The sequence below is a fragment of the Sebastes umbrosus genome, chromosome 6 (assembly GCF_015220745.1).
Source record: "Sebastes umbrosus isolate fSebUmb1 chromosome 6, fSebUmb1.pri, whole genome shotgun sequence".
Taxonomy (NCBI): domain Eukaryota; kingdom Metazoa; phylum Chordata; class Actinopteri; order Perciformes; family Sebastidae; genus Sebastes; species Sebastes umbrosus.
In genome coordinates, this window is record NC_051274.1 from 13,129,756 (window position 1) to 13,143,051 (window position 13,296).

The 13,296-nt window shown below is 39.5% G+C and overlaps 1 protein-coding gene across 2 annotated transcripts; it reads left to right on the forward strand.

Moving 5' to 3' along the window:
* The first annotated feature begins 2,579 nt into the window (after nucleotides 1-2,579).
* On the forward strand, nucleotides 2,580-9,540 carry tspy (testis specific protein Y-linked). 2 transcript variants are annotated; one of them, XM_037773133.1, is made up of 8 exons: nucleotides 2,580-4,006; nucleotides 4,122-4,199; nucleotides 4,289-4,400; nucleotides 5,862-6,016; nucleotides 6,499-6,575; nucleotides 6,815-6,996; nucleotides 7,821-7,868; nucleotides 8,098-9,540. In XM_037773133.1, exons 1-8 carry the CDS (start codon nucleotides 3,038-3,040, stop codon nucleotides 8,133-8,135), a joined length of 1,659 nt encoding a protein of 552 aa, XP_037629061.1. In that variant the 5' UTR covers nucleotides 2,580-3,037; the 3' UTR covers nucleotides 8,136-9,540. The 2 variants fall into 2 exon arrangements, with proteins under 2 accessions (XP_037629061.1, XP_037629062.1); XM_037773134.1 differs by lacking the exon at nucleotides 7,821-7,868.
* Nucleotides 9,541-13,296: the final 3,756 nt, after the last annotated feature.

Genomic DNA, 13,296 nt, shown 5'->3' on the forward strand with positions numbered 1-13,296 from the left:
ACAGACTCTCTCCATGCTCCAAATGTGTCTTTAAAAGTTGGTATAATCCTTCGACTCCCCCTTCTTCTGTTTGGTTTGGGCTGGCTAAACGCCCACTACTGGAAATAGGATGTTAAAATAATATATCAGCTTAATGCCAGTCTTATTATGACACATTTTTAAATATTAAAACCTTTTGCAGAAACTATCAGGTGGAAATTATTATTATTTGAGGATGGAGTCTATTTCATCACCATCGTTAAAAGGAAATTAAATAATTAATATACTCATTAATTGTATTCAAATTTTATTAAATGTATATGTATTATAACATATACATTTAATAAAATATGAATACAAAATGTGTCATAAGACTGGCATTGGCTGATTTGATATTATTTTAATATCCCATTTCCCACTACTGGAAATGGGATATTAAAATAAATATCACATCAGCCAATGCCAGTCTTATTATGACACATTTTTAAACAGTAAATATTAAAACCTTTTGCAGACACCATCAGGGTGGAAATTATTATTATTTCAGGATGGAGTCTATTTCATCACCATCCTTACAAGGAAATTAAATAATTAATATACTCATTAATTGTATTCATATTTTATTAAATGTATATGTGTTATAACATGCACCTGCTGCAAGCCCTAAATTATTCACAGTTTTATGTTATAAATAATGTTTATTTAGTGTGAAAGTTGTGTCATCCAATACATTACTGTTCATTTATCTAATTAATATGCTCATTAATTGTATTCATATTTTATTAAATGTATGTGTTATAACATGCACCTGCTGCAAGCCCTAAATTATTCACAGTTTTATGTTATAAATAATGTTTATTTAGTTTGCAAGTTGTGTCATCCAATACATTACTGATCATTCATCTGAGCACTGACAGCCATTTTAAATGCTGTGACTGTTATGCAATACAACTTATGGAGCCTACTCTTTTGTGGGGACCAAAAAATCCCAAATCCTAAATCCCAGATGAACATATAGTCAATAATTCAGAATCAGAATCAGAATCAGAATGGTGTTTATTGCCAGGTGTAAGAGGTATACACTAGGAATTTGCTTTGGTTTTGTTGGTGCAAGTAAGCAGTATAATAACAAAAAAAAAAATAGATAAAAATGTTAGAATAAAATAAGAATTAAAAAAAAGTGAAATTCTACCAATATACAATATACAAAATAAGCTATAAACAAAATAAAAATGACACTAATATTAGCCTATTTTATAGGGCCTAATCTTATTGCCAAAGAGAGAAAACAACCAAAATGTATAAATAATATTTATTTAGTGTGCAAGTTGTGTCATCCAATACATTACTGTTCATTCATCTGAGCACTGACAGCAATTTGAATGCTTTGACTATTATTATGCAACACAATAATATATGGATGACACATATATAAGCCTATAGTCTACTCTTTTGTGGGGACCAAAAAAAATCAAATCCCAGCTGAACATATAGTCATTAATTGACACTAATATTAGCCTATAGAATAAAATAAGAATAAAAAAATTGAAATTCTACCAATATACAATATACAAAATAAGCTATAAACAAAATCAAAATGACACTATTATAATCCTATTTTATAGGGCCTAATCTTTTGCTAAAGAGGGAAAACAACCAAAATGTATAAATAATGTTTATTTAGTGTGCAAGTTGTGTCATCCAATACATTACTGTTCATTCATCTGAGCACTGACAGCAATTTGAATGCTTTGACTATTATTATGCAACACAATAATATATGGATGACACATATATAAGCCTATAGTCTACTCTTTTGTGGGGACCAAAAAAAATAAAATCCCAGCTGAACATATAGTCATTGATTGACACTAATATTAGCCTGCACTTTATTCTATTCTAATTATTTATTTATTCCTTTATTCTTTTATCTCGTCTTGTTTTTATTCTTGTATTTATTATTTTTATTGCGAATATTTTTAATCTCGTACTTTTATTGATCTGCACCTCCCCATATGCCACCTACTGTGTTCCCTCTGTCATTGATGATTGTGCAGTATGAATGTGTGTATATGTCTCGGTGGACTGCAGAAACTGAATTGCCCTTCGGGGATAAATAAAGCTCTCTGTATCTGTATCTGTATCTATAGAATAAAATAAGAATAAAAAAAATTCAATTCTACCAATATACAATATACAAAATAAACTATAAACAAAATAAAAATGACACTATTATAATCCTATTTTATAGGGCCTATAATCTTATTTCCAAAGAGGGAAAACAACCAAAATGTATAAATCTTATTATAGGGGATATCTATGTGTGTCCCATAATAAACACTTCCTGCTGTTATCTAATCATCACACGGGCAAGTGTTTTATAACGTCATGTAATATACAGCCTGATTAGACTGTAGTCTTTTGGTCGGGTAAATATATACATTATATTTTGTTAAATGCGCAGTTAAACCTAACATCCATGAGTTAATAAACCCATATAGGAGGTTATTATATTATACCACTGCTACAGATTACATCTAAACACACCCTTGAATCTGATTGGTCGAGAGGTTTTAGCGCGGCGCGCCGCAGCCAATCAGAGGATTGTTTTTCTCTCACGTCGGGTGCACGGATAGTAAGCTAACGGATATACCGCAAACAGTAAAGTGTTACAAACAACAAGGCTTCTTGCTAAAAGGTATACAGGTACAGCACGGGAACAGGTTTGTTTACTTGGTACCGAGTCTTTCTTGTATGGACTTATATATACTCGTGGATAATGTGGTTTTGCCATAACAGCGCGTTCACACGGAGAAGTGGGTAACGTGAGCTAACTAGCATAGTTAGCATTAGCCTGCTAGTTGTTGAAGCTAGGCCGCGGAGGAATACGAGAAGCTGCTTCCTGTTTCTGGCTCCATTGGAGAATGTAGGTTACATTCAACAATCCCAGCGTGTTATCTAAGTGGATACGTATAGTGGTGCGTACTGCGACTGCGTTTAAGTTTGTTTTTAGTTGTGCTTTTGCGGGTGCTAACTAGCTTGTTAGCTCTCTTTTAGCATGAGTGAGCTGCAGGGCTGCAAACAGTCCGCTGACTCTGCATCGAGGAAACGGTGTGCATCACCCTCTCCATCACCAGACCACGATGAGGGCAACAACACGATCCCCAGCAAGTCTGCGAAAGTAAGTGACGCATGCAATGAAGCGTCGGAAAGTTGCAGAGACAGTGAAGCTGAGAGTAAAGAGATAGGCCAGTCAAAGGAGAGTGAGGGAAAACCAGCTGCACTGAAAGCAGAGAAAGGTTTAGACAGCACGGATGGCACCAAAGCAACAGTGCCTATCAACAACTCCAGAGCAGATGGTCACAATGCCAGCAACACAGAGAAGCCACAGTCCTCAGATGCACATGGATCTGCTGAGGGATCAAAGGAAGTCACAGAGAAGCCAGCAGGAGCAAAGCAGCGTCCCTCTGCTTCTCTGGACCAGACCGACTCAGCAGCCATAGCAGCTGCTGAAGCACTGGCCAGTCTCACAGGAGGAGATGGAGAAGACAGCCGAGAGACTCCTTGTTCATCTGAAAAGGCTAAACAGGTGAAACAGGGGAGCAAATTCAAACAACGTGGGGGCCACCAGTCCTCAAGAACCGGCTCCAAGACGCAGGCGGCTGCTGCAGATAGCTCCACATCTGTGCACAGCACTGACAGAGAAGATGCTGATGAGATGCCAGAAGCAGATGAAGGTGATGAATCTATATCTGGATCTTCCTCCACCCCAAGCTCCTCTTCTTTCCCGTCAGACAATGAGGACAATGACGATGGGGAGTGCGCCATCGTGTCGGTTAAGATGGCCCCAGAGATGAGACAGTCGGTGGCTCTCCTGGCGCAGGTACAGATGAGGCTGGAAGCTCTTGAGAAGAAAAGTGCCCGGCTTCACCAGCGGCTGGAGCTGAAGATCAGTCGCCAGAGGCGCCCACATCTGGATCAGCGCAGCTCCATCACAAAAACTATCCCTGGCTTCTGGGTGACAGCTGTATCCTTAAAATGCAAAAAAAACAAAAACATCCCTCTTTTGTCCATTCCTATGTTGTGCTTGAGTAATTGAAATAAACATATGTTGTTGTTTTTACTTAACTTCAATGTGCCAGCTGTTGAACCATCCTCATCTCTCGGCTCACATCGACGAGACTGATGAAGACGCTCTCAGTTACATGACTGATCTTGAGGTAGGAAGTGTTGGTGTGTTCTTACAGTTTGGCCCATGTATATGCCTAGTAGCGAAATTCATTCAGACATTTCCTCATGTGTTTTTCAGATCGAGTCCTTCAAGAATAATAAACTGGGCTACAGGATCCGCTTCCACTTCAGACGGAACCCGTACTTCCAGAACAACATCATCATGAAGGAGCTGCACCTCGGGATGGGAGGTAAACATAAGCATGTGGGGATTAAGTCAAGGCAGTGTTGTCATACATAATGAATGCACAGTGTTAGTTAGACTTTGCTTCACGGCACTGTAAAGGTCAGGTATACTGTAGAGCCAAGTGATAAAATGTATATTATATTGTACCAATACAAAAAACAAATATTGTTATTTGCCATGTACATTTTGCTTTTCATTTGGTGCAGGAAAATGGCAAACCCATTAAAAAAAATTACATTTTAACCAGAGTACCTTCAGTCATATGTTTGGATTAAAAGAACAACTCGCCTGAAGAAAGAAAAAAAAAACACAGACAAAGTCCAACAAGCTTGTCAACTTCACACCTAAAATGACCAAACACAGCAGCCGTGCAGTTAATGCTACAATAAACTGTGATTTTATTGCAATTGTTGTGTTCTCTATGTAAATATGGATGGGCAGAATATCAAATTGATAATATTTCACAAACTTAGCGTGGCAGGGCCGTTGCAGCACGTTTGAAGATTTGGAAGATTCCTATCACACAAACATTATATCAAGCACCTCCATCTCTCAGAATGACGCGTGTGTTCTCTGATAGTACATTATGTCCTGTGTTCATTTTGGCAGGTATTTTAGATTTAATCTTGGTCTTAAGATGAAAATGCTCATTAGTTTTAGTCATTTTTATCATTCATATTTTTTTTTTTGTCTAGTATTAGTCGACAACAACTCAAAACTTTTTAGTCACCGAAAAGTTAGTTTCGAGTCCTGTTTAGTCATCAGATTATATTGAACATTTCTGTCATTTTAGTCAAACTTATTTCACATAAAATGTTATCTTATTATCTGATGAAAAACACAGATTAAATGATTAAGAATGCAGCTTTGCAGTTAGTTTGAGTCCTCCCGACTGCGCTAATTATTAATGCTGTGCAGTTAAATCACTGTTATGGGAGTCAATCTGCCTACCCAAAATATAAAAATATGCGTTACTCAACAACCCGACCTGACCCGACCCGCACACCGCCTACTTTGTGCATAATAGTAGCACAATTGTCAGGACTGAAGTGTGAGACAAGGACAGAGTTGGACTGAGAGCGTGTTGTGTGTGTGTGTGTTTGAGACAGAGAGAGAGAGAGTGACAGAGAGAGAGAGAGTGACAAAGGGAGGGGAAAAGAAGGTGGAAGGTGACAAAAATCAAGAGACAGGTAGATAAACTACATTTTAGTAGTATTTGTTTCGTAAACGATATTACATGTTTGATATCGTCACCATAAGTGACGTCGGTGTCGTCACGTCATTGTCTCATCTTAGTCAATGAGAAAAAAGTAATTGACGAACATGTTTCGTCATAGTTTTTCGTTAACAAAATGAACACTGATAATATCTGAAGATGAGTGTTAATACTATTTTCAGGCTACCTAAAGTCTACATGGCCATTCAATTCTGGATCTCCTTCTAATCCTGGCTGCGTGTGTTTTAGGATCTCCTATGTCATTCTCCAACCCCATCCTGTGGCATCGTGGACAGAACCTGACGGCCCACAGCGAGCCCAGGAAGTCGTCGCGTGGAGTTTACCAGACCTTTTTCAGCTGGTTCAGTGACCATAGCAACCCAGGACAAGATGATGTAGCACTGGTAAAGACCACTGCACCCTCATACTGACAGGGTCATGATTATGGCACACAGAGATTGGCAAGTTGAGCGTGGCATTAATACTGCAATCCTTGGAGATTTGTTCACAAGGGTCACCCGTTTTTAAAAGTACACTACTCTGGTGACATTCAGTGTTCTGATGATACCTTTGTTACATTTTATCCCACTAGACAACCATTAATTGCAATCATGATGTGCTGAAAGAGCGTTAAAGTCTAACTGGTTTGACACAATCTTCTTGGCAGTTCATGATTAACTAATGATTCAGGGATATGCGCACATTCAGATTTTTGCTGCCAGAAATAATTTTGAAGCACTAAAATCATGACGCTTTTATTACCATGTGTACATTTGCTACATGATACTCAAACGTTTGTCTCAGATTAGCAGGACTGTGTATGGTGTATTTAAGCACATATATCCAAACATATTAAATTGAAATTACCTCTGTTCTTGTGTTTTAGATACTCAAAGACGACCTGTACAGAGATCCGCTGAGATACTACCTCACTCCGCTCTGGGAACCGAGAGAGAACGGCAGGTAAAACGAAGATTCTCACGTGTCAGTGGACAAACCACTTATTAAGCTATAAATTCTAGAAATATTCTCTGCCCCAGGTCCTTGAAATTATAGTTCATGTGTAAACTTTAACAGTTTCCTGATCCCCCCCCTCTCTCCCTTTACTTCCGGCTGGTGAGACCAGGTGGGATGCATACCGGAACAATGTGTGTGTGTGTGTGTGTACTGTTAACACAAATGTTATGTGTGTGTCTCTCCAGTGCTGGCAGCGGGGCCAGAGCAGCTGACAACGGTAATGGAGACGATTGTGTGGTGATCTCCGACTCAGACGATGAGCCTGGCGAGGAAGCTGGCGAGGCTGAACAAGGCCACAGTAGGGAGGAGGAAGAGGAGGAGGAAGAAGAGGAGGAAGACGAAGAGGAGGAGCGGGCACCAAGTGCTGGTCAGTGCTAATGTTACTTATAAATACAGCTAAAACCCTACTGGTCCACACAGCTGGTATAGAGACCAGTTATTTATGAATAGAAGTAGTGCAGATGCAGATTTTTTTTTGTTTTATATAGATATATTTGCATTTTTAAAGGTGCTAATTATGGGATTGGGAGTATTTCCATTGCCTCTCAATGGCTCTAAGCATGGCGACGGTGCGCCGGCGGCTCGCAACTAACGGTGCTAACAACGCTAACTGTGCAAACAACAGCAAAAGTGCTGACAGAGACAAACAGTATTTACCTAAGGGGCAACCGGAGGGTGGGTATTATGCTCCTACGACAACGCCGTCGGTCGGGACGGCGTTATTAGCTGTAACCACAGCTTACAGCTGTAACTGGCACAGCTGTGCCAGTGAGGCACACTCGTGCACTAACAAGCACTAAAAGCATGCGCAGCCGACCCGGCGATGTCAACAAAGCGAGAAGAAGCTCAGACTACAACAAACACAGAGGGAGAGCGACTTCATTCTCTGCTCAGGTAGACGTTACTCCTCTATATCTTTACATAGCAGATAGTTGTTTGGTGCTATATTGATGCTCTGGCTATCAAATTTAGCACCTTTAAGCTTCTTAAAAATGAATGTCGACAGGTAGCTGTTGTAAAATTATCCTGTGTTTAAAATCCACAGTGTTTGCTGTTGCTCATGTTGTGAATGAGAGGCCAAGGGCTTGTTAGCATCAAGTTCTTGCGTTGTAGCTGTAAATATAAATGTCTGGGTAATGCAGACTAAACTGAATAGAATAAATAAATAGACAGGAAATATCTCCTCCTCAGATGAGAGTCCAGAGGAGGAGGATGATGGTGGAGAAATTGTGATTGACGGTAAGACCACTATCACAACAAACAAATCAGATGGGGTGGTTGGCAACCTGTGGGGGTCACTGCTCATCTTGTTCTACATATTTTCTACTGTTTGATTATGCCGCTTTGTTATTTTACGGTCTGACTGTGCTTTGCATTAATACTAACTAAAGAGTTTGGGGTGTAATTATCATATTTCATATTGGCAGGGATCATTTGAAATCATAACCGTCTTACTTTTGTCCCGTAGGCTCTGATGACAGCGAGCAGGAAGAGGAGGAGGCCTGAAGAGGCATCAAGAGGAAGATGTCAATGAAGATGGCGAGTCATCGAGGGACCAGAGACCAGGAAGATGAAGAGGTTGACGAAGAGTACCAGAGCAATGTCATTTTTATGCACAGAATATCAGTTTTTTGTTATTTTATACCTAAAATACATAGGAGCATTTTAAATCAGGGTTAACTGTAATAATAAAGCCAAGGCAGCATGGTTTCCCCTCTATTTTATACACTCTGTACTCACTTTTTGCAAAATGTTATTTTCTAAACCGGTTCTTAGGCATTATTATGCCCGTCACTTCATACTTCTATTCAAGCAGTGTTCTTCTATTTACCGAGGAACATCGTACAACAGCCTGCACGCAAGCAGGCGAGATCTTGATCGCCACTTCTCGTCGGCATTAAATTTTGCATTGCAAATTCTTCAAACAAATAATGCAGAAAGGTTCAGTGGCATTATTTATTGGTCATTTCCAGGCAAAGTTTTGGCTGTTTTTAGAATTGACAAGACAAACCTGTCGCGAGCTAAATTGATAATGAGTACCGAACCAAAATTTGTTCTCAGGGATGATCATGGCGGTAGTTTTATTGAAAGAACCTTAGTGATTTTCAGACATTTACACTCTCTGGTTATTGTTGGCTGTGTATAAGGAAACGTGTACTCTACTGTAGTAAATAGGAACAACTATTGTTTTAATATGCTACCTGTGTTTTTCCTTCTTCATCTATATGTTCAGTCTTGTTACACACCAACCTACACCCCCGTTAACAACCTGTAAACCATCTCTGATGTTTAAAATCATGACGTAGTTTGACCAACGTTTCTGTGGATTCCTACATTTCTACAATAAATAGGTGAGTTTTGTATTTCTTTCCTTAGAATTTAACTTAATTTGCTTTCTAAATCATTTAAGATTTTGTTTTCATGTAATGTGTTTTATCTTCTTTTTAAAAAAAAAAACATGGTATTTATTACATTGTTTTTCTACACGTCCACATTTTGGCATGCCTGTGAGCATGAAATGTAAGACAGGATGATTACATTACTTACGAGGCTTTTTCTGTGCACAGTGTCGTTAAATGTCGTTAAATTCACAGCAACATTATGGGGCGCACTGTAACGAAACTAGTATTTGTATTTGCTTACTTTTCTTAGCAATGACCTGTAAATAAATATTTCAGCATTGTCTTTTGGATAAGACAAAGTACACGTGTTTAATCCATGGATGAATTTATCAAATAATCTGGAGTTTTTTCATAAACATGATCAGAAAGTTATATTTTGTGTGCTGTGTTTTATAGAACACTGTAGTTTAAAGATACCTACTCGTTTGTTGCTTTGGTTCATTTTGTTTGCTTAAAGATAAATGTCCACCTTTTGACTCAGACCTAATAAAATAGGCAGTTGTTTCACCTCGCTGTCTCTTGACTGCATTTCTGAATTTTGTGCACAATTTGCCACTTAACAGGAGACTCCCCAGGTGAATAGGGTACAAAAATGTAACTAGATAGTTATCACCCAATTGGTTACTGAAAATGTATGTTTAAATATGCAAATGAGACATTATCTTATTAAATATGTGCTAATCTGCATACATATCCAGAACAGAAATCTGAACATTGGATGAAGCCAGGTTCAAAATTCTTGTTTTATTTTGTTGACATTAGAGTCAAAGCTTTTTTTTGCCTATTTCTTTGTATCACTCCATAAATCCATTTTTGCCATGTTTTTAGGAATAAAATGTTATTATGAATCAGTCTACGAATGATATATAAACAAATACCTCTGTAGAAACCTTCGTAGTATAGATAGGAATGAAACCGGAAGGTCTGGTGGATGTAAGTGCTACTGAAGTGGAGATTTCTAGCTCAGAGTCAGAAAAAAACTAACTTATTTTGAGAAAATGCCTTTTAAAGATATGTATTTTAAAATGCCATACATTTTGCAAGACACTACAGGTGAATAGGGTAAAAACGAATAGATATCAACATTACATTTCCCCAGTTTATTACTAACGTTAAGACAATTGTTTGTATCACAAATTTTCTGAAATGGAATGTTTAAATATTTTCAAGAAATATTCATTTCTTATTTATACCATTCTGGCATTTATATTTAACACACTTTATAGATACCACTTCTCAGCATTTTGTATTTACTTATAAGCATTTTGTATTTACTTATTTACACTGTGGTTATTTTTTATATAATGCATGTCTTAGTGGTCTTAATGCAAATATTTGTACATATTTTATATGCCTTATATTCTCATTTTCTTATATTTAATTTTAGTACAACTGTAACGCCACAATTTCCCCCCGGGGGATCAATAAAGTATTTCTGATTCTGATATGCAAATTAAGTATTATCTAATGCTAACTTTTGGGGAATTTTGGAGAAATCTACAGATGCAAAACGACAATGTAGTAAAATAAACACCTAAAGGTGCATTTTGGATGTTTTATTTCCACTACTCAGAAAGAAGGCATATTATGGAAGCAAAATCTCAATTGACCAGTGCATGATAAAACAATGTTTTTGCCTTAACTGGTATTTGTTCATACCAGAACCACAAGATGGCAGTGTTGCTCAGATTATATCACATGTCATGCTGGGCTGTAGGTGTTAATTTTAGTTATGAGTGAATCCAGTATATAATTTATTACTTTAATGCCGGTATTTAAGCTTTCAGATGTGCTTAAACAAGAAATAATTAAGTCTTGTCTATACACAACTGTCTGCAATCCTAAGCACTCCTAATAACAAAGCGTACATGTGGGATTTATTTGCATGAACGTCACCTCTTTGATATGCTTGGCCGCAACATGTTCTTCTTGGAGAGGAGAATCAAACGAAACCCACTGAGATACAGCTGTTCTTTAATGTATTCCAGCGTTTGATATGACAGCAGTGTGTGATATCTGACATTTCGAATGTAGCACCGCAAATAGCCCCGGGCAAGACATTTTTGGACAGGCCCAGACAAAGGAGCAGCAGCGGTGTTGCAACGGTACACTTAAACCCTAGATTCCACTTTTAATGCACAGCTATAAATATTCCACTAGCAAAAACCTGTCCTGCTGCAGGCCCAGCAGCACCCGGGGTATGCGGTCTCGGATGGGCATATACTATTAATACTGATGATGGAAACACGTTATACCCCATGTAATGATCCCATGTGAAACACAGTGTTTGTCTCCTCTTTGAAGGAGCTTTATTCAGCCCACCGCGCAGCGCAACGTGTTTTTATGATTATGAATTAATAATGGGGTTGGTTCCTACAATATTGATCGCGACAAACTAAGTACAGATTGCTGGGACAACAAAGCCGTCCTCGGGCTGCTTTGCGGTCTGATGGTTGCCTGTGAAGCCTTTGTTATGTATGGGGTGGCAAACGCCTAAATGGATTCCCCAGTGTAAACTCCACTCCCCTGGGTTGAGCCGGTGTTGCTACTGTACACAAATCATCTTGTCATGCCGCTTCATGCTCTCACGTTTCACAAAGGAGTCGGGAGGAATCTGCTACTCAGACTGATAGACTGAAGAATGAAAAGATAACACACAGAAGCTCATCAGCTTCACCTGTGTGATTGATGTTGGGAAGGGAGGGTGTTCTCTCCTGTAAAATGTTCAAGAAAAAGGGCTTTTGCTGCTCTCTGGGCCACATCTATAGCGGGTGATCTGATAGGTGGAGGTAGGGCCCCTGAATACTAACTACTAAATCTGTTTACACGATCATATTGTGGGGACTCGCCTTCCTTTTGGGGACAAAATGCAAGTTCCCATAACGTAAATCATTAGAAGACCGTAGACTGTATATAAGAAGTAGACGTAGTCACTGCTATGACACCCATTGGTTTGTGGACTGCTGTTTTGAAGCCTTGAGTTCGGCATTTTGGCCATCGCCATCTTGGTATTTAGCCGTCACTATCTTGGTTTTTGGCCGTCGCCATATTTGGCCTTTGGCCTTGGACTTCTATACAATCTGACTTCTTTTTGCAACCAGAGGAGTCGCCCCCTGCTGGCTATTAAAAGAATGCAAGTTTAAGGCACTTCTGCATTGGCTTCACTTTTCAGACCCGGAGTTAGCCCCCTGGTGAAGACATGGCTTAAGGTTAGGGTTAAGGTTAGGCAAGTAGCGGTTAGAGTTAGGTTAAGTCCCTAGGAAATGAGTCAATGTAATGTCTTCTAAAGTGATGGAAACACAACTGTGTGTTTGTGTGTGTGTGTGTGTGTGTGTGTGTGGCCTTGTATTACTCATGTTGTGGGGGCATAAATCTGTTTGTGTGGGTGTGTGTTTGTATGTGTGTTTTCTGCACATAACTACACGCTCGTAGGCTTGTTTGTGAAAGCTTGCATTCTTCTATGCACCTCCATGCATGCATGCATATTTGCAGAAGCCACACGTCACATACACATTTGCAAGGTTTTCAACACCGTGGCGGTGCGTGTATACGCGTGATCGTCGTCCGCTTGTCGGCTAATCAAGATTAAGCGCAGCATTTGAACTGTGCAGAGGGGGGGGGGGAACAGAGAGGGATGAGAAAAAGAGAATAGACTTGAGTATGATTGAGGGAAATGGATGAGTGCGGCGATAAGCGGAGCTGCCTGGGCCCCTGACAGATACACACAGCAGATGGATGACTCTTATCTGGGAGATCACAGAGTGCACACTCACGCCTAGGCCCAGTTACAGAGAGCCACGATCACACCAGACAGATGAATAGGCCTGCCCCCCACCAATCACATTGCACATACAGTACGCACACGAGTGCACGCGCACACCTACACAACCACTTGACAGAATGAACAGATTGCGGCGCTTGCGTTACCTTCATGTCTTTGACATTGAAATTCACCTGGAGTCCGGTGTCTCCGGGATGTGTGCAGAGAGGGGGAGAAGGGAAGGGGTGCGGGGCGAGATAAGAGAAATCGTTTCTATTTTAATTGAAGCGGCAGAGCAAGTACATGTATGTGTGTGTGTGTGTGTGTGTGTGCATGCATCCCATGTCTGCATGCACACACTGTACACATGTACAAATTTGTCTGCCAAAGAGAGAGCCACATGCACTCTATTCTCACTTTCTTTTCCAGCATGACAGATTTTTTCACTGACTCTCTGAGCACAAACAATGTCTGTCGAAGAGGTTAAGATGGAGCTGAAGTCACA

Bases quoted from the DNA above. Each gene is read 5' to 3' on its own strand.
- tspy (XM_037773133.1), top strand. From the start codon at position 3,038: ATGAGTGAGCTGCAGGGCTGCAAACAGTCCGCTGACTCTGCATCGAGG. The intron at 4,401-5,861 runs GTAAACATAAGC...CGTGTGTTTTAG, and splicing joins GCTGCACCTCGGGATGGGAG to GATCTCCTATGTCATTCTCC. The intron at 6,576-6,814 runs GTAAAACGAAGA...GTGTCTCTCCAG, and splicing joins GAACCGAGAGAGAACGGCAG to TGCTGGCAGCGGGGCCAGAG.